General features: G+C 37.2%; 1 protein-coding gene and 2 long non-coding RNA genes across 8 annotated transcripts; all 3 read left to right on the top strand.

Annotated features, from left to right (window-relative positions):
* The first annotated feature begins 391 nt into the window (after positions 1-391).
* LOC141598419 (uncharacterized) lies at positions 392-1,275 on the top strand. Its single transcript, XR_012523499.1, has 3 exons — positions 392-583; positions 888-959; positions 1,054-1,275. It is a non-coding gene; the product is annotated as an uncharacterized LOC141598419 (long non-coding RNA).
* Positions 1,276-1,502: 227 nt separating this feature from the next.
* Positions 1,503-2,039, top strand: LOC141598418 (uncharacterized). The gene is made up of 2 exons (XR_012523498.1): positions 1,503-1,592; positions 1,725-2,039. It is a non-coding gene; the product is annotated as an uncharacterized LOC141598418 (long non-coding RNA).
* A 12,227-nt stretch (positions 2,040-14,266) lies between these two features.
* Positions 14,267-17,834, top strand: LOC141598417 (uncharacterized). Of its 6 annotated transcripts, XM_074418159.1 has the most exons (8): positions 14,267-14,470; positions 15,862-15,966; positions 16,177-16,376; positions 16,489-16,581; positions 16,681-16,752; positions 16,847-16,945; positions 17,288-17,386; positions 17,520-17,834. In XM_074418159.1, exons 3-8 carry the CDS (start codon positions 16,335-16,337, stop codon positions 17,610-17,612), a joined length of 498 nt encoding a protein of 165 aa, XP_074274260.1. In that variant the 5' UTR covers positions 14,267-14,470; positions 15,862-15,966; positions 16,177-16,334; the 3' UTR covers positions 17,613-17,834. The 6 variants fall into 6 exon arrangements, 5 of the variants coding, with proteins under 5 accessions (XP_074274260.1, XP_074274261.1, XP_074274262.1 ...); XM_074418160.1 differs by lacking the exon at positions 15,862-15,966 and having other exon boundaries at positions 16,489-16,578; XM_074418161.1 differs by lacking the exon at positions 15,862-15,966 and having other exon boundaries at positions 17,300-17,386.
* Positions 17,835-18,540: the final 706 nt, after the last annotated feature.

The following is an 18,540-nucleotide window of genomic DNA, read 5'->3' as shown; positions in this document are numbered from 1 at the left end:
TCCATATAATGTAATCTATATATTGGTGTTTAACTTTGTTATAATTCTTATTATGTTTGTTGACCTAGAACCCGTTCAAGCATTACTCATTAAGAGTAATTGATCACAATGAAGGAAAATGGATTAATACCGATATCCCTTCGAGAAAATGTCATCGCCGTCTTGACACATGAGTAAGTATTATGGTTTAAGATAATGATTCATGATTATAGTTAAACTGCTTTGTAGTTAGTTGCATAGTGAAAACGTGGGACGATGTGGATGATGTCACGAGGGGTGAAATTTCGGACAGTTTCATGGCAATTCTACTTTCTTGCATAGCTTTATACTTACCTGTGTATTAATATCATGGTAAACTTCTTTTAATTAGGTCATTTGTGTAGGGCGCTTTTTGTCATCAAAGACCATCATGATTGGTGTCTTTAGAAGTCAGGACATTTATGGAGAATGTGGAAATACGCCTTAGTCCGGGAATGGACATACGACGAGATGGGAGCAATACAGAGGACACGACCAGAGTTGTATAACCACATAACACAAGATGAATGAAATGTGTTTGTGGCGACTCACTGAGGCATTTAAGGTAATATTCGCTTATTATATTGTTTTGTTTTTATCCAAAAAATATCGAAAGACTTTCTACTATAAGTATTCTAACTATTTTATGTTATATATATAGTTGTGTAAAATGTAAGGAAATAAGTGCAAACAACAAGAAGAATGCTTCTATGAATAAGACAAGGTTCTATGGCTCCCGAGCTGGTTACCAAGGGATTGAAATTAAAGTCGTAAATACATTTTCTTATGTAGTTATATTTTTCAAATTTGATATTAGTGATTTGAATTATATATGAAGTGACGACTTATTTTAGTTAAATGAAATATAGGGCCTTCAAGAAAAGAAACGTTATCGATCTACTTGCCGGGTTCAAGGCAAAACCACTTGGAAAATAATTGAGGTATTATATGTTCTTTATTTTCACGAAAAACTCTATTATTTTGTCAAGGGAGCAGATATAATATGTATATCTCATTTATGGGTTTCTATTTTAGTGCCCTTGGCAGCCTGTTGGGAGCATATTACGCGGATATTATTTTTGCCGATATATGTTGAAGATCATCAGAGCAAGATATATAAATATTCCCTCAACTGTATTTTTTTTTTCTTAATTTCAATCATTTGCATCTCATTGTTGTTTTCTCATGTATCCTTATAATTATCTTTTCAAGAGCAATAAACCTTTGAACATTCAAGGTGACCAAGTTAAACCAATAACTGGTCAATGAGTGGCAGCTTTGTAGGCCAACTTTGTTTCAGAAATCGTCGGTTATGAATTCCATATTGTATTCCTGGGCTTCTATTGCATATGCAGAGCCATTATATTAGTGATGGCATTGCACGGGCAGTTGCCCATATCTATTCAGCTCTTTCCATATTAGTTTCTCGTGAGTGGTTTATAATATGTATATCTCATTATTGGTTTTTATTTTACTGTTTTATGCAGCCTCTTGGAAGCGTATTATGCAGATATTATGTTTGCCGATATATGTTGGACCTTATCAAAGCAAGATATGTTAATATCACCCCAAATGTATGTTCTTTTCCTTATCATTTCAATCATTTTTCATCTCTTTGTATTTCTCATTTTCATCATAGTAATTATTTTATTTTACATGTCGTATCTAGTGTATTAACTTAAATTTTGGGTGTCTTATGTATGTAGTTCATGTTAACCGCCCCACCATCATATACGGTTGAGCAAATTGACGATGTACGAAATATATGGGCTGAATTCACACTCAATTTCAAACGCTAAAGTAATGTTGAATGAAGACCATGTTGGCAGCTTCTTCTTGGCGTTTAATTATTTTTGCACTTTAGGCAGTAAGTGATGAGAAATGAAGGATTTTTATTTATGTTTTGCACTTATTTTCGATATTTGTAGCCTTTAGGCTCTTAAAGACATGATAAGAGTTGGTATGTATAATTTTACAAGGATTTATCTTGTGAATTCAAATTAAATATGAATGTTCAGGTTCTTGTTGCGTAAAACTTGCTTGAGTATATGAATCGCAGGTATAATTTATATGCGCTATCCGATTCAATCGTGTAGGGATACAAAAAAATCGTAAATATTAAAAAAAAATATCAGAATCAAAGAGACCGATTATATGTTAAACCTGTTCTATTTGAAAATATAAAATAAAGGCGCCAAATTCAAATATTAGAAACAAAGTGAACGGTTACATGTTAAACCTGTTCTCTTTGAAAATAGGCGCCAAATTTAAAAATTAGAATCCAAATATAGCAGCTTTATCAAAGTCAACGGTTCTCAATAGAAACCGTTCTCCTTGATAAATCAATGAGCACGAGTAAGTAATACAACCGTTCTGGTTGTTATTACAAAGAGAACGGGTTGACTTCGTGCCAACCGTTCTCTTACATAAAAGAGAACGCTTGGCCACAGGATGGTTCAAATAGGCTTTAAGAACTGTGTTTAACCGTTCTCTTTGAGCAAAATTGTAGTAGTGTTGCCGGTATCTGTAGACGAAGGACCCTGAAAGTTAACATCTTTAGGTTTAATTTGAGTAGTATTTGCTGTAGCTGAACGTATAACAGAATGTTTGACAGTTGTTATTTTCGAAGGATAAATTAATGGCAAAAAAATGATTTTGCGACGCCTTTACAGCCGTCATTCTCACAGAATTTTAGGACAATAGGGTGGCAAATGGGTAAATGGTATAGAAGTGGTTTGTGCCAAGGCACAAATAGATATGTGAGGCTAAGACGGTAATCACAACGCTAAAATCAAAACCAAATCTATCATAGTAAGCATAAATTACCCCAACTAAAGAAATTATCTCAACTTTGATAACACATGAGAGCCAAAAGAACTACTCTCTAACAATGCACTAGACTCTAGTAACCATCCTTCTATTCCCTTAACAAATGACAATGAAGCAACTCTTTTTCTTTTCTTCTTTTTTTTCTTTTTCTTTCACTTTTTTCGAATATCATTTTTTTTCCTTCTCCTTTCTTTTTTTTTTCTTTTGCTTCATATTTTTCTTCCTTTTCCAACATAAGGTATACAACACAATGACTAATTAACTCTACTACAACCACAAATGACAAAAATAGTCCCAACCCAACCGTAGTAGCAAAATAGATTTGATAAACAAGCAACTGCGACTGTCCAGATAAGGTAATGTATAGCTTACTTGAACGGTTAGAACCGCCTTTCCTCATGTACTTAATCATATGAACGCGCAAAAATTAAGAAACTAATGTCACACTTATGCATTTTGATATTACATATTCCACAAGGAGAACCACGGTCAAGCCTAAGTAACAATGAGACCGGTTTATTGATGTTCATGGCCTAGGAAGCTCTATTGACCTCAGAATTTAAGTAGTTTAACAATATAATTTTGTCAAATTTAATTATCATAAGGCATGTCAATATGGTCAAGATTTGAATTATAAGCTTTGTTTTCATAAATAATGGGTCAAAACAATGTACATGGATAACCATATCGGGATTCAAATGCAAAAATGATACAAATTATCATCATTGTTATTCATCTCACCAAGACTCGACCTAAAACAAAGGAAAAATATGTTTTTGGATTTTTGAAAATTTTTAATTTTTATGGGATTTTTGGATTTTTTTTTTGTTTTAAATGCACACAACATAATATAAAAGCACACAACAGAAATAAATCACACAACATAAATAAAGACTCTTACCTCAAACTAAATGTCACAGTGTCATCATTGTGACGCCTACAGCATATCAATCACACAATAAATACCAGCAGCCTAAAGGACACATCTAACAAAAGGAATGGAAAGGAACTAAAGATAATACAATAAAAGTAGATACAGGAAAAGAGAATACCTGGTAGAAGCTTAGGAGTTCCCCCCAAACCAGCTGCAAAAAAAATAGGGAGAATGACCAACCGCGCAATTCCATTATCATCTAGCTACGTTTCAGACCCAAAACGCAAGGACAGTCGATCGAGCCTGGCTGGACTCGATCGAGTATTCAACCAACATGCCGTTTTCAGCACTTTAAAACAAGTGCTCACCCATGACATGGTCAAAACAACTCAAAGATCGCATTAGTAAATCGAAAAGTTGTGCATGTGCTACACAAAGACATAAGTAGCACCAAAATATAATACAAGCAAATAAAACTAACCATGAATAAAGTTCGGGCTCGTCAAACTTAAAGTCTAAGATAAAAGGCAAGCAGGACTTTTCACTTCCTTCTACCTTGGCATAAATGGGAAAAGAATATACGGCTTCACCTATAATTGAGGGAGTCACATCTCCATTTACCTCAGTGACGGGATCGTCTTTAAATATCTCAGTCTCTAGAGCATCAAGCTTAGCTTCCAAATCTTCTCTTACCTCAAGGTTGTATACCTGTGGATGCGGGCCCACGGGGTTCGCTCAGTGAAAACGAGTAAGCTTTTGCATTGGAGAGTCACCACCAATTTATTGTGGAAAATTGGAAACCGTTCGAATACCTCGTGCCATGTCAAGACACAAAGTAGTGACATGAACCCCAAGAACTCGTTACCCTTAGCATTCTATGTCTAGAATGACTCTCGTGGATGCCAATGAACACGGATGTTCACATAGATCTGGAGTAAGGGGTGAGGGTACGTATTAGGAAGCTCTTTTGATCGAACACCTAATCCCGCCCGCCTCAATAGCGACCTCTACTAATGATTAGGGAAGTTGTCTATACTCAATATGTTGAAGGTTATATGCGTGCAATGCAACATCCACTAGATTAATCCTAGCATGTGAATTAATACTAAGTCGGTAATCACGTAGTTTTAACATCCAATTGGGTCAAAGTAGAAATTTAATGTTAATTACATGTGAAAGCATACAAGCAATATAATAAAGAAATACAATGAAAATATGATAAAGAAAATTACAATAATTACAGTGGGTTAATTGATTTAGGTCGAAAATACATTTAAAACGGATGGTTTGAAAAAAGAAAAGGGAAAATAAATTAACGAACAGATTATTAGTGATAATACGAATAATAGTTAATTAATTACGTGAACTAATAAACTAGGTCAAAGCAGGAACGTGAGTTCAAAGAAAGAACTCAACCCGGAACAGGAGCAGCAGAGCTGCGTCCTTTAGAAGAGGCGCAGCAAACGCTGCGTCTGTTCCTGAATTCAGTTCTGGCTGTGAAGCAGGAATTGCAAATTATTAATGTTCATTGGTGATTTAAAGGCTTGATTAATAATATTTGACTCGGATAGAAGTTGTTTAACAGATTATTTACATATGATTGGGTCATAAAAACAATAAAACATGGATAAAATTAATTTGAACGAATTAATTACAAGATTAAAAAGTTAATAATAAATTGAACAAACTAAGACAAATTAATTAGATTAATCAGATTATTAATGACGAACTAATGATGATGACGATACATAACAGATGCAAATATATCAAAGATGAATTCCAGAGACTCAATATTGATGAATCTAATCTCTAAAAATCCGAATTGATTTTATTGACGAAAACCCGCAAATATGAATTATAAGGGATTTAAGTCGGGAATTAAAAGATGAATTAATTAATTGTGATTTACATGTTAAAATTATTATGCTAATAATATCGTGTTAATGAAACTTGAACAATTGAAGACAAAACAAAAGCAAACAGACGAACAAAAGACGAAGGAAGAAGAAAGGAAGCAGGAACTGCGGCAGCCTCAGGAAGAGGCGCAGTAGATGCTGCGTACCTTCTCGATGTTTGTCTCCTGTTAATCCATAAAAAGGGTTTGAAACAAGGTTTTGTAAATCGCTTTTGAATGTATTTTTGACGTAAATCTTACAATAATGATTACAAAAATAAAGAACAATAACAAAAGATGGGATTTACACCCTCAGACTTACATGTTAGCGTCGCGAGATTTAACTAAATTGGTTTTTAGTGGTAACTCGACTCGATCAATAATGCAAATATGAAAGTGCCCTTGAAAAAGGATTTAAAATTGAATTGATTAATTGATTATGGTGTAGTGGAGTTGGTCAAATTGGTCGGTCATGCAAAACGAGGCTGGTACTCGGAAGGATCCGAGCTTACGTGGTCGAAAGTTCAAGCACGTAGGTACCAATAAGCAAGAGCGTGGTCTTAGAATGCAAAGGGAGAAGAGAAGGGCGGACACTCGCGTGAGAAATATGAGGAACAAAGGTCCCTATTTATACTAATCACGGAATTAAAGTTTAGGAAAGGAGAGAAAGATCCGAAAATAACCGACTTAGGTTAAAACACGGAAACTTGGACAAAAAGAAAGCCCTGAGAAAAGGCGCAGCAGGTGTTGCGTCCCTTGGAAGAGGCGCAGCACTTGCTGCGTCCTTTCCCCAGCGGTTTCCTCCTGCGCAAGAAAGCGCGTTTGACAGCCTGTCGTATTTTAGGCATAATTTTCTCTACAAGACTCGGAATAAGGTGATTTCAGTGGCGTTGGAAAGCTAACAGAAAGATCTAGAACTTTCTATAAAATAGGCCTGACCCAAAAAATTCGTTAACTCCTCGTAAAATGGGCCTAAAAGTCGGGTTATCATTTTAACTAAATGAAATGCACATTTTGTAATGTAAACTTTAAGTTTAGCCCAAAGAAGTGACATGGGACTCAAAATGAGATATACCTACAACATTTTATGACACCCTAACCTTAGGTAGACACGCACATTACTTTGACTCGGGATTTGACGGTTTTAAGAAATGAAGACGGTTTTTGACCCGGACTCCAAATATACTCTCATTACTGCCAAAACGACCGTAATGACACCTAAATGACGACCATGAGGTAGACACAAGTGTTTGAGTTACCTTTTATTAACCGATTTACGAAACGTCATAAAATCGCGACATATGCTAAACATGCGGCCCAATCATCAATGGGTGTTTGGCGGGAGGTGCAGAAACGAGGTGTCTACAGAGCCCCCACTTTGACTGAGGCTTGGATAAAGCGAAAGTCAAAGTATAGCCCTCAGGTCAATCAAAGATTACAACTTGGCGACTATGGCGACGCGAGGCGGTTCAAAGGGGTCTGAACCAAGGACCTGTCGTCGGGAATATTTTAGAGTCTGTCGACTATCGGAGAGGGTCATTTAAAGTCCATTAGACTACGTAAGGAAGCTCGCCAGCCATAAGAAGAAACCATACCTTAGACTTCTTTCTCGAGATGTTTCCGGAGGTGCATAGGAGCTAAGGTTAAGCGTAGGAGCTAAGGTTAAGACCTAAAAGATATATAAGGATTGTGCTAGAGTGTGGGACTCTAAAGGAAAACATCGACGGGAAGGAGGCCAAATATAAGTTCAACTTAAGGGGTAACCAAGGTTTGGGTGTAGGAACTCTAAGAAAAGGTGATCCTAAAGGATTATGATCCTAAAGGGAAAAGGTGATCATAAAGGAATATGATCCTAAGGGGAAAAGTGTATGAACTCTAGGGAGTTTGGGAACCTAAAAGAATCTAGGTGTGTGAACCTGGGTATACGAACCTAAAAGGATGGCTGGTATGAGAACTTAAAAGCTTGTGAACCTAAGAGGATTTGGGATTCTGGGGTTAAGGCCCTGTTCTTTTGGACTTAAAGTCACTTAATATAAGTTCACTTCAGATCTTATAAGTTCGATTCGATTCGATTCGAGATCCAATAAGTTCGATTCGATTCAATAAGTTCGATTCGATTCGAGATCCTATAAGTTCGATTCACTTCGAACTTATAAGTTCGATTCAGATCCTATAAGTTCGATTCGATCCTATACCTCACTTAATTTAAGTTCGATTCGAGATCCTATAAGTTCATTCGATTCGATTCAGATCCTATAAGTTCGATTCGATTCGATCCTATAAGTTCGATTCGATTCGAGATCCAAAAGTTCAGTTCAGATCTTATAAGTTAAGTTAAGTTCAGTTCAGATCCTATAATTTCAGTTCAGTTCAGATCAGATAAGTTTCCGTCCAAAAGAACAGGGCCTAAGTTTATGAACTACTGGGTTACTAATTCTTATTTTAAACGCGTGCGTTTAAGCTTTCTGAGGTATGAGAACTCCAAAAGAATGTATGGGTTTATGAACCTAAGAATGTTGGTTTGGGAGCTTAATGGTTTATGAACCTAAAGGAAGCCATTTTGGGATCTAAGAATCTAGGGGGTAAGAATCCTAACTTTGGATTTTCTGGTTTAGGAACATCTGGAGAGCGACACCTTTGCTGAACTCTGTGAGGAAATAATAATGTTGAGGGTAGCAGGACGTCGATAGAAACTGCTGGGTGGAATCTGCTAGCGTCGGTCTTCAAGCGAACTCCGGCAAAAATCTTTAGATTGATGATGAACTCCATGTGTTGAGAGGGACGATTGGCCGTCCGGAACTCTCACTGGGGGAACATAATTGAGGTCGATCTCCACGTCTTGAGAGGAACAATTGGTTGTCCGGAACTCTTGCTGTGGGAACATAATTGAGGTGTGTCAAAACACCTGTCAGAGAATATTCGCTCGTTGATGCAAGCGAAGTCTTGAGGTTGAATCTGCTTCTGACACTTACCTGCATGGTTAGTGGACACACAAGAATGCAATCTAATAGAAAAATAGCACATAGCATATAAGCACATAAACAATTAGCACATTGATCTTGAAGGAGGAAGCACATGGGCTTTGCAAAACGTGTTTCTTTTTAAAACTTGCTTAAAGAAATTTGTAGTTTGTAATGTGTTATTCATATTCAATGGGTTTTAGACATAGGACTTGCGCGGACGCAAACCTTTTACGAATGTGAAATATAGACTTAGGTTTGATTGACGCGACACCGGGATAAATTTGACAGACTTTGCTTAAGTATGCGCAACACCTAGCTAAGTATGGGTGACAATGCGTATCAGTTCCAAAGGTAGAAATATTGCAAGAACGGTGACGATATATAAAGGCAAGGCATGAGCCATAGATCAGCTGTCTACTTGGAAATCTTTTAACATCGTCTTGCTGCAAAAGAGACCCCTCTTGAGGCACGATATCTTGGAGAATCGATCTAAGACCTTTATCATTGTCCGGACCGAGCACTAGCTTGACTCAAACGAGAAAGAAATAAAGAAAGGGTGGCATCTCAGAAGAGAAGCCCCGTGGATGAGAAGATGACTCTGGAATTTGGTAAAAAATACTGTGCGGCAAGAAGAAGCCCCAGTAAGGAGGTATAAATGGAGATTTTGGAAGGGATGTTAATTGAGGTTGGAAGGTTGAAAACTGGGATGGTTGATAATTGAGGTGGTTGAAAGTTGTTAATTGAGGTTGAAAGTTGAAAGTAGGGATGGTTGTGTCCTTGAGGACTACCTACGTATTCACGTGAAGTGAAATCAAACCAGATCGTAGTTCTGAGGTTCGGTTAATTTTGTTTGGGTGTTGTGGTTGTATCCTTTTTGTGTAAGAAAGGACTGCCTACGTATCCACCTGAATAGGTGAAATCAAACCAGATCGTATTTCAAGTGTATGCCTAAGCTTATGTTGTCAGGACCTTAAAGTGCTGGGTCACAAGGGTGTATTGGTTTGGTGACTCGAGGAATCGATGTGAGATAACTCCCTCTGATCATACACCAAAGAGGTATAAATTATTTTGTAAAAATTTTCCTTGTCGTGTGAGCACACTTAGTGGACCCTAAGGATGATATGGGTATGTCCCGTTCTAGGTAGCAAAGTATTTGAAGACTCCGTGTCTGGGTTAAGGTGAAACTGGATTGAATATTTGGAATGTGGAGCTCGGTAATAAGAGGCTTTGATGAACAAATCTCTGGAGCTTTGATTTTGTGGTGTTAAGGCTTGATGGGATTATGGCTTGTAATATGGGTTGGAAATGGAGTCTCTTGGCTTGATGTAGCCTGAGCACATAAAGGTAGGTTAAAAATGATATGGGTTCAAGTTTCCATGTCTTGGCACTAAAGGATGGGTATACTTGACAAGTTTGAGGGGATTCTCAAAATTCCTAACTATCTCCCCATAACGGTCTTGAGAAGGACTTATGGTGTGTAATATGTAAAAGGCTAAGTGAGGGTGCTAGCTGACCATCTTCATCAATGTCTTGATTCTATATAGACTTTAGCAGTATTCCGTTTAGCATTTGATTTCAGGCTTGTTCTTGATTCAGACTCAAATTCTTGGCCTAGAATATATCTCGGATTTTTGCTCAGATTTTTGCTCAGGTTTTTGAAGATAACGTTGTCTTTGGATATTGACTTGACTTGCTTGATTGAGCCTTCTTCTTTTGACTCTTTTCTCTTGGATCACGGGCATTACTACGGCCTTGGACATTGAGCTTGGTCATTTCTCTTGATTGAGCCTTTGTCTTTGATCATGGCTCGTATTGTCTTGGATTTGCTTGCTACCATGGATTTGGGTCCGACTAGCACCTTTAGTGGGAAACGGGTTGTTCTTTAGTAACATGGGTTGTTTATTGTGGGGAATGTGCTTTCCTTCCGTCATGGATCGTTAACAAGGGAGATGGTCTGGATTTGTCCTAGAATCTCTCAAGATAGGCTCGTGCTAAACTAGGGTATAGTGAGGTTTTCTATTGCCAGACATGGAATAGGTAAGGAAAATGAACATAGAGTTTGAAATCCTCTACAACATAGAACGGAACATTACCTTAGTGTACTCACATTGACTTACATGTATTGTTGTTCATTTTAAAATGTCTCAAATCAACTCTTGTTGTCACAGGAAAAGGATAAAAGATATGAAGAATATGTGGATTGAGAATTGTACTTTTATTGAAATGAGTAATGAATGTATTTAACATAGACTCGAGAAGACACGTGATTCGTGGGACAGCCCCCAGATTGTCACTAGAAATAGAAATGGACACAAAGAAAGACACTATAAAAATTATGGGATAGAAAGCCTAAGACTCGGACTCGGACTCGGACTCAGACTTTGACGCGATCTTAGATCCAAACTTGTAATCATCGGCCCATGCTTGAACATTTTATTTTCTAGCAACTTGCTTTGGTATCTAACTTGGAGCATTCACCCATTTGATCACCCCGTCCTCATCATTGGGAACACTGGAAGGATAACAGTCAAGAAGCGTTTCCTGATAAGTGGTGTATCCATGAGGATTGCCTAACTTGTCGTTTGAGCTAAAGGTTGAGAGAGACAATTTCGCGCTTTCAATCATATCTTGGATCACATGCTTGAGCTTATAGCACATCTCAGTATTGTGTCCTTTGCCCCTGTGATACTGGCAATAGACGTTCTCATCCCAAAATTTAGCCTTCTTTTCTGGATCAGGTGTAGGACCGATAGGTTTCAACATTCGTCGTTGTATGAGTCTATGAAGGGCATCGGTGTATGTAATACCAATGTTGGTAAATTTCCTAGGGGGTGTATCCTTCTTGTCGAAAGCCTTTATGAATGACCTTGGAGAGTTGTTAGGTTTCTTTGACGAAGGCTCCATGAGGCTGCCTTTGTTGATTTTGATTCTTGGATGAGAAGAACTAGGAATGGATTGTCCACTTGTTGCTTTCTCCTTAGGACTGTCAAGTTGAGGGTTTGTCTGGACACTTTTCATTTTGAGAGGTTGGGCATCAAGCTTCTTACCCATTTCAGCAAACTGGTTCTCCATCTTGGAAAGTCGAGAGTTTCGATTATCAATGGCTCTTATTTTGGAAAATTTATTGTTGAAGGCAATGGAAAGCATGAGCATTCCACTTTGGATATCGTCGTCTTCGAGCACGTTGATATGTCCGTCGTCATAAGCATCGAGGAGATGAGAACAGTCTAGAGATGAATCTTCGTCATATTTAATGATATTAGACCTAAGAGGGTCGATTTTCTCGAATTGCTTGACAGAAAGGGGCACTGGAAGCTTGCCCTCTTCAATCATACTAGAGGTTTCTCTAGGTGGCGTGTTCTTTTCCACCATCCCATTCTCGAGGGTGAGGACGCGAATGCTCAAATTTTCCGCTGTAGCTTGAACTCCTAGGACCATGGCATAAACGTCTTGGAGAGACACGGTGATTGTGGCTTGATCTGCTTCGTGACTTTGCTGACTGACAGAACTTGTTGGATTCCTACTCGACAGAAATGACAAGCATTACAACTCGATTCGACATGGGATCACACATACTAAGGCATCAAACAAAGGAAGGGACAAGATGGCAAATCTAGACTTGACTTGTGAATTCGTGAAATATCGTAAGCGACTTCTCGTGTTTGAATTCACGGTGCTTGACTTTAATTTTAGACTCGAGTGTTGACTTTGACAGAATGAAATTTATATGGTTGACTGGATTGACGACACGTGTTGATTCTAATTTGTGTGTTTAAGACAGACTTGACTCGAGGTTCGGGTATGTATGTCCCGAACGTGTCATTAGGAGAATTTAAGAGACAGATTTTGGAATGACTCGATGTGTTAGCCTCGAGTGCGTGAGTCGAGGTGTGGAAAATGTTTAGATCCTAACTGAAATGGGGCAGGGGATCCAAAATGCCGGCGTGACGCCTTAGGACTTGACTTGAACTTTGAAAAGACCCAAAATGTAAAGGAAGACGGGTTCATGACTTGACGGAGTTTCGACTAGGACATAGTTGGTTTGAATTTTTACTCTAACTTAGCCCAATTGAATTTACATATTTACATTTACATGTCTTGAAAATATTTTGATTAAAACATTTTTTTTCTTTTTTTTTTCGGACTTTTTTTTTACGTTTTTTTATTTTGTATTTGGTTTTGAAATGGGTTTTAGACCCGAAGTTTGACTCGATATTTGGACAGAGTTTCGGCTTTGTTTTGCGTTGTTTTGAAAATGTTTACATTTTGAAAAGGATTTTATTTTACAAAATGATTTTATTTACAAAATGGTGATCACATATGATACAAACATATATACAGGCATTATAACGGGATGCTGGGTGCATTTAAAAGGGTTTTGGTTTAAAGGGTGGGTTGTCATACCGAACAATCAAACCCGGGGTCTGTGGAGAGGCTCGTACCAAACATGAGTAAGGCCGATTCCTAGTCTATTCCCTCGAGTAGTGAAAGCCCTTGATACAAACAGGAGTAAGCATCATGGTATGGTTGACATCAATCGCTATCCATCCTTAGGCCCACATAAGAATTTGGACCGTTTAAACGCGACGATTGGTCGAATGGGTTGGGTTGGGCCTAGGAAGGCCGAATAAACGATCTAGGAAGACCGAGTTATGAAAACCAACAACTTTCTTGTACAAACTATTCCCTAACCTTGTTCAAGTTTCACCCTTGGCTACACGTAAGTGTATTATCCCCTGCGGAGTCGCGAAACTGTGGACGCGGGCCCACGGGGGTCGCTCGGTGAAAACGAGCAAGCTTTTGCATTGTGGAGTCGCCACCAATTTATTGTGGAAAATTGGAAACCGTTCGAATACCTCGTGCCATGTCAAGACACAAAGTAGTGACATGAACACCAAGAACTCGTTACCCTTAGCATTCTATGTCTAAAATGACTCTCGTGGATGCCAATGAACACGGATGTTCACAGAGATCTGGAGTAAGGGGTGAGGGTACGTATTAGGAAGCTCTTTTGATCGAACATGTAATAACCAGAGCGTAACAGAGCTTCTTTATTCTCATACTTAGTAAACCTGACAATAAAAATCCCATTGTCTAAAAAGGAAACTCTATCAATCACAAACTGATCCCAAATACGATACACAAAACCCTCAATAACCTTAGTAGGGGGATTAGCACCCAGAATATAGCAGAAAATAGAGTTATTCCAAAACTCTACCTCTTGTTTGACATCCTCAAGAGTGAACTGTAGCAAGCTTGAAACATCATCCTCCTCAGCAATAGTCTTCATGACTAGGACACTCCTTCCATGCTGCTTAACCATCCACCTTTCATTTAGCTGTTCAAGACCACCTTCACTAAGATCCAGCACCAGGATACAATTAATCTCATTGACTAACTTCATTTTGCACTACTACAATTTAAGCCTTCAAAAACGCCACTTAAAGAACGGTTGATAGCGGAACCGTTGTCTTTTTTATTTTTAGTTTGGGCGGGCATTTAGAACTCCAATAGAGAACGATTATATGTTGGAACCATGCTGGTACATTAACAAAAAGAACGGTCAAGTTGACCAACCGTCCTAAAATATAAAAGAGATCAGTTAATATCTGGAACCGTTCTCCTTATTAATATAAACATCACGGTCCCTATCCGTTGATCGTTCTCTATTAAATCCCTAATGCCTAATCTAGACTCGCCGTTTACACTTCTTTTCGCTTCCATTCTATCTCTTTAAAACACAACAAAATCGCACCGCTATGCCCTAAAAATTAAAGAAATCATATCTTCCATTGTTGTTGCTCGTACACTGCATCCTCCGTCCTCCGGCCACCGCCTCACGTTGCTCCTGGGTGTGCACGCCTTTATCGTCGCTGATTGTCGTTGCTGTTGGTAATGTTTAACTCTTTATTAATCCATATGTTTGATCATTCATGGTTAATTATTTGTCTTACAATTTTCATTTGTTCAATTACCGCCAAGAACATAGCTTGATTTTATTAATATTCAGTATGGGCACACATAGAATGAAATCCATATCTTAACCGCATCTATTACTAGGGATTGTTACAAAAATCGTTACAAAAGAATGCTTAATTAGTATGTATGTTTAAATATTAAAAATTGTGAATTGGGCTTCTGAGTTTATGAGTTTGTTGTTTTTGATTGATTGTTTGAATATTTAGCTGGTTAGTTCCCTTTTGAGTATGACATATGTACAATAAACCTAGCATTCTATTATTGGTAAGTGGTTGTGAACAATTTACTGGGTTTTCAGTGGTTATCGTGGTGGTTGAAAATTGTTGATGGTAACTGTTTGCCGGGTCAAGTATCATATCACTTGTGTATATAAGATAAATATGTATTATATACGGTGTCAGCGGTGTGGGGTTTGAAGCTATGGTTGTTGCAATATGGGGGTTTAGTGAGTTTGTAACCTGTAGTGGTTGGGATGGAGATGATCGGCAATGGGATTTTCATGAGAACTTAAGACAGAACCAATAATTAAGGACTCATTATATTCTTTGGAAAAATAAACAAAATATCAAGGATAAAAAACGTGTTGTTACATACAGTAGAGTAGAAATTATACACAAAGAGAGCTTTCAGACTTAGAGAGGCTCTCATTATCAAGGTTTAGTCACTCAACAACATTATTTTAGTTCAGCAGATTGTTACAGATTATTATATAGTACGACTATTTCTTGAGGGCCTAAAATAACATAAATGTTCGGATATTTGTAAAAGCTTTCACACATCTATAACACTCGTATATCTATGAAGGCTTTATCATACATAAAATCAATTGTGCTGATTCTGATGAATCATTCTGATGCTAACAATGCATTGAATCTCCTTGATTATCTGAGATGAGGTCTTCTCATGCTCCTATGGTACAACTCACTCACCCAGTTGCTTCGCTAATGCTTGATATAAGAGTTCCTAGCTAACAGTCTAACACACAATATACTGTCGGTCCAGCCCTGAGAATTCCCTTTAAGCCAATCCAGTTTAATACCCCATTGAAGATTTAATGAGAGTATAAATATCTGAAACATAAGTGATTACGAGTCTCCTGCACATGACCATGTTTGCACATACAACACCAATTAACTACCTCCCCTGACACACGTCTGAATAAGAAGCTGATAAGCTGCTTCCTTATTACCTGCAAAAATGTGCAAAAGACTCTTCCTTATTACATATGCTTAACAATCCATATAATGTAATCTATATATTGGTGTTTAACTTTGTTATAATTCTTATTATGTTTGTTGACCTAGAAACCGTTCAAGCATTACCCATTAGGAGTAATTGATCACAATGAAGGAAAATGGATTAATACCGATATCCCTTCGAGAAAATGTCATCGCCGTCTTGACACATGAGTAAGTATTATGGTTTAAGATAATGATTCATGATTATAGTTAAACTGATTTATAGTTATTTGCATAGTGAAAACGTGGGACGATGTGAATGATGTCACGAGGGGTGAAATTTCGGACAGTTTCATGGCAATTATACTTTCTTGCATAGCTTTATACTTACCTGTATATTATTATCATGGTAAACTTCTTTTAATTTGGTCATTTGTGTAGGACGCTTTTTGTCATCAAAGACCGTCATGATTGGTGTCTCTAGAAGTCAGGACATTTATGGAGAATGTGGAAATGCACCTTAGTCCGGGAATGGACATACGACGAGATGGGAGCTATACAGAGGACACGACCGGAGTTGTATAACCACATAACACAAGATGAATGGAATGTGTTTGTGGCGACTCACTGAGGCATTTAAGGTAATATTCGCTTATTATATTGTTTTGTTTTTATCCAAAAACTATCGAAAGACTTTCTACTATAAGTATTCTAACTATTGTATGTTATATATATACTTGTGTAAAATGTAAGGAAATAAGTGCAAACAACAAGAAGAATGCTTCTATGAATAAGACAAGGTTCTATGGCTCCCGAGCTGGTTACCAAGGGATTGAAATTAAAGTCGTAAATACATTTTCTTATGTAGTTATATCTTTCAAATTTGATATTAGTGATTTGAATTATATATGAAGTGACAACTTATTTTAGTTAAATGAAATATAGGGCCTTCATGAAAAGAAACGTTATCGATCTACTTGTCGGGTTCAAGGCAAAACCACTTGGAAAATAATTCAGGTATTATATCTTCTTTATTTTCACGAAAAACTCTATTATTTTCTCAAGGGAGGAGATATAATATGTATATCTCATTTATGGGTTTCTATTTTAGTGCCCTTGGCAGCCTGTTGAGAGCATATTACGCGGATATTATTTTTGCCGATATATGTTGAAGATCATCAGAGCAAGATATATAAATATTCCCTCAACTGTATGTTTTTTTTCTTAATTTCAATCATTTGCATCTCATTGTTGTTTTCTCATGTATCCTTATAATTATCTTTTCAAGAGCAATAAACCTTTGAACATTCAAGGTGACCAAGTTAAACCAATAACTGGTGATATGAGTTGCAGCTTTGTAGGCCAACTTTGTTTAAGAAATCGTCGGTTAGGAATTCCATATTGCATTCCTGGGCTTGTATTGCATATGCAGAGCCATTATATTAGTGATGGCATTGCACGGGCAGTTGCCCATATCTATTCAACTCTTTCCATATTAGTTTCTCGTGAGTGTTTTATAATATGTATATCTCATTATTGGTTTTTATGTTAGTGTTCTATGCAGCCTCTTGGGAGCGTATTATGCGGATATTATGTTTGCCGATATATGTTGGACCTTATCAAAGCAAGATATCTTAATATCACCCTAAATGTATGTTCTTTTCCTTATCATTTCAATCATTTTTCATCTCTTTGTATTTCTCATTTTCATCATAGTAATTATTTTATTTTTACATGTCGTATATAGTGTATTAACTTAAATTTTTGGTGTCTTATGTATGTAGTTCATGTTAACCGCCCCACCATCATATACGGTTGAACAAATTGACGATGTACGAAATATTTGGGCCAAATTCACACTCAATTTCAAACCCTAAAGTAATGTTGAATGAAGACCATGTTGGCAGCTTCTTCTTGGCGTTTAATTATTTTTGCACTTTAGGCAGTAAGTGATGAGAAATGAAGGATTTTTATTTATGTTTTGCACTTATTTTCGATATTTGTAGCCTTTAGGCTCTTAAAGACATGATAAGAGTTGGTATGTATAATTTTACAAGGATTTATCTTGTGAATTCAAATTAAATATGAATGTTCAGGTTCTTGTTGCGTAAAACTTGCTTAATTATATGAATCGCAGGTATAATTTATATGCGCTATCTGATTCAATCGTGTAGGCATACGAAAAAATCGTAAATATTAATAAAAATATCAGAATCAAAGAGACTGGTTATATGTTAAACCTGTTCTATTTGAAAATATAAAATAAAGGCGCCAAATTAAAATATTAGAAACAAAGAGAACGGTTACATGTTAAACCTGTTCTCTTTGAAAATAGGCGCCAAATTTAAAAATTAGAATCCAAATATAGCAGCTTTATCAAAGACAACGGTTCTCAATAGAAACCGTTCTCCTTGATAAATCAATAAGCACGGGTAAGTAATGCAACCGTTCTGGTTGTTATTACAAAGAGAACGGGTTGACTTCGTGCCAACCGTTCTCTTACATAAAAGAGAACGCTTGGCCACAGGATGGTTCAAAGAGGCTTTAAGAACTGTGTTTAACCGTTCTCTTTGAGCAAAATTGTAGTAGTGTTGACGGTATCCGTAGACGAAGGACCCTGAAAGTTAACATCTTTAGGTTTATTTTGAGTAGTATTTGCTGTAGCTGAACGTATAACATAATGTTTGACAGTTGTTGTTTTCGAAGGATAAATTAATGGCAAAAAACGATTTTGCGACGCCTTTACTGCCGTCATTCTCACAGAATTTTAGGACAATAGGGTGGCAAATGGGTAAATGGTATAGA

Source organism: Silene latifolia, chromosome 9 (genome assembly GCF_048544455.1).
Source record: "Silene latifolia isolate original U9 population chromosome 9, ASM4854445v1, whole genome shotgun sequence".
NCBI lineage: Eukaryota > Viridiplantae > Streptophyta > Magnoliopsida > Caryophyllales > Caryophyllaceae > Silene > Silene latifolia.
The sequence above is the reverse complement of the archived record's forward strand: the minus strand, read 5'-3'. Positions and strand labels throughout refer to the sequence as shown.

Coding starts and splice junctions, on each gene's coding strand:
- LOC141598417 (XM_074418158.1), top strand. CDS start 16,335: ATGAATGGAATGTGTTTGTGGCGACTCACTGAGGCATTTAAG. Junction 16,753..16,846: donor CCACTTGGAAAATAATTCAG/GTATTATATCTT, acceptor TTTCTATTTTAG/TGCCCTTGGCAGCCTGTTGA. Junction 17,387..17,519: donor ATCTTAATATCACCCTAAAT/GTATGTTCTTTT, acceptor TTATGTATGTAG/TTCATGTTAACCGCCCCACC.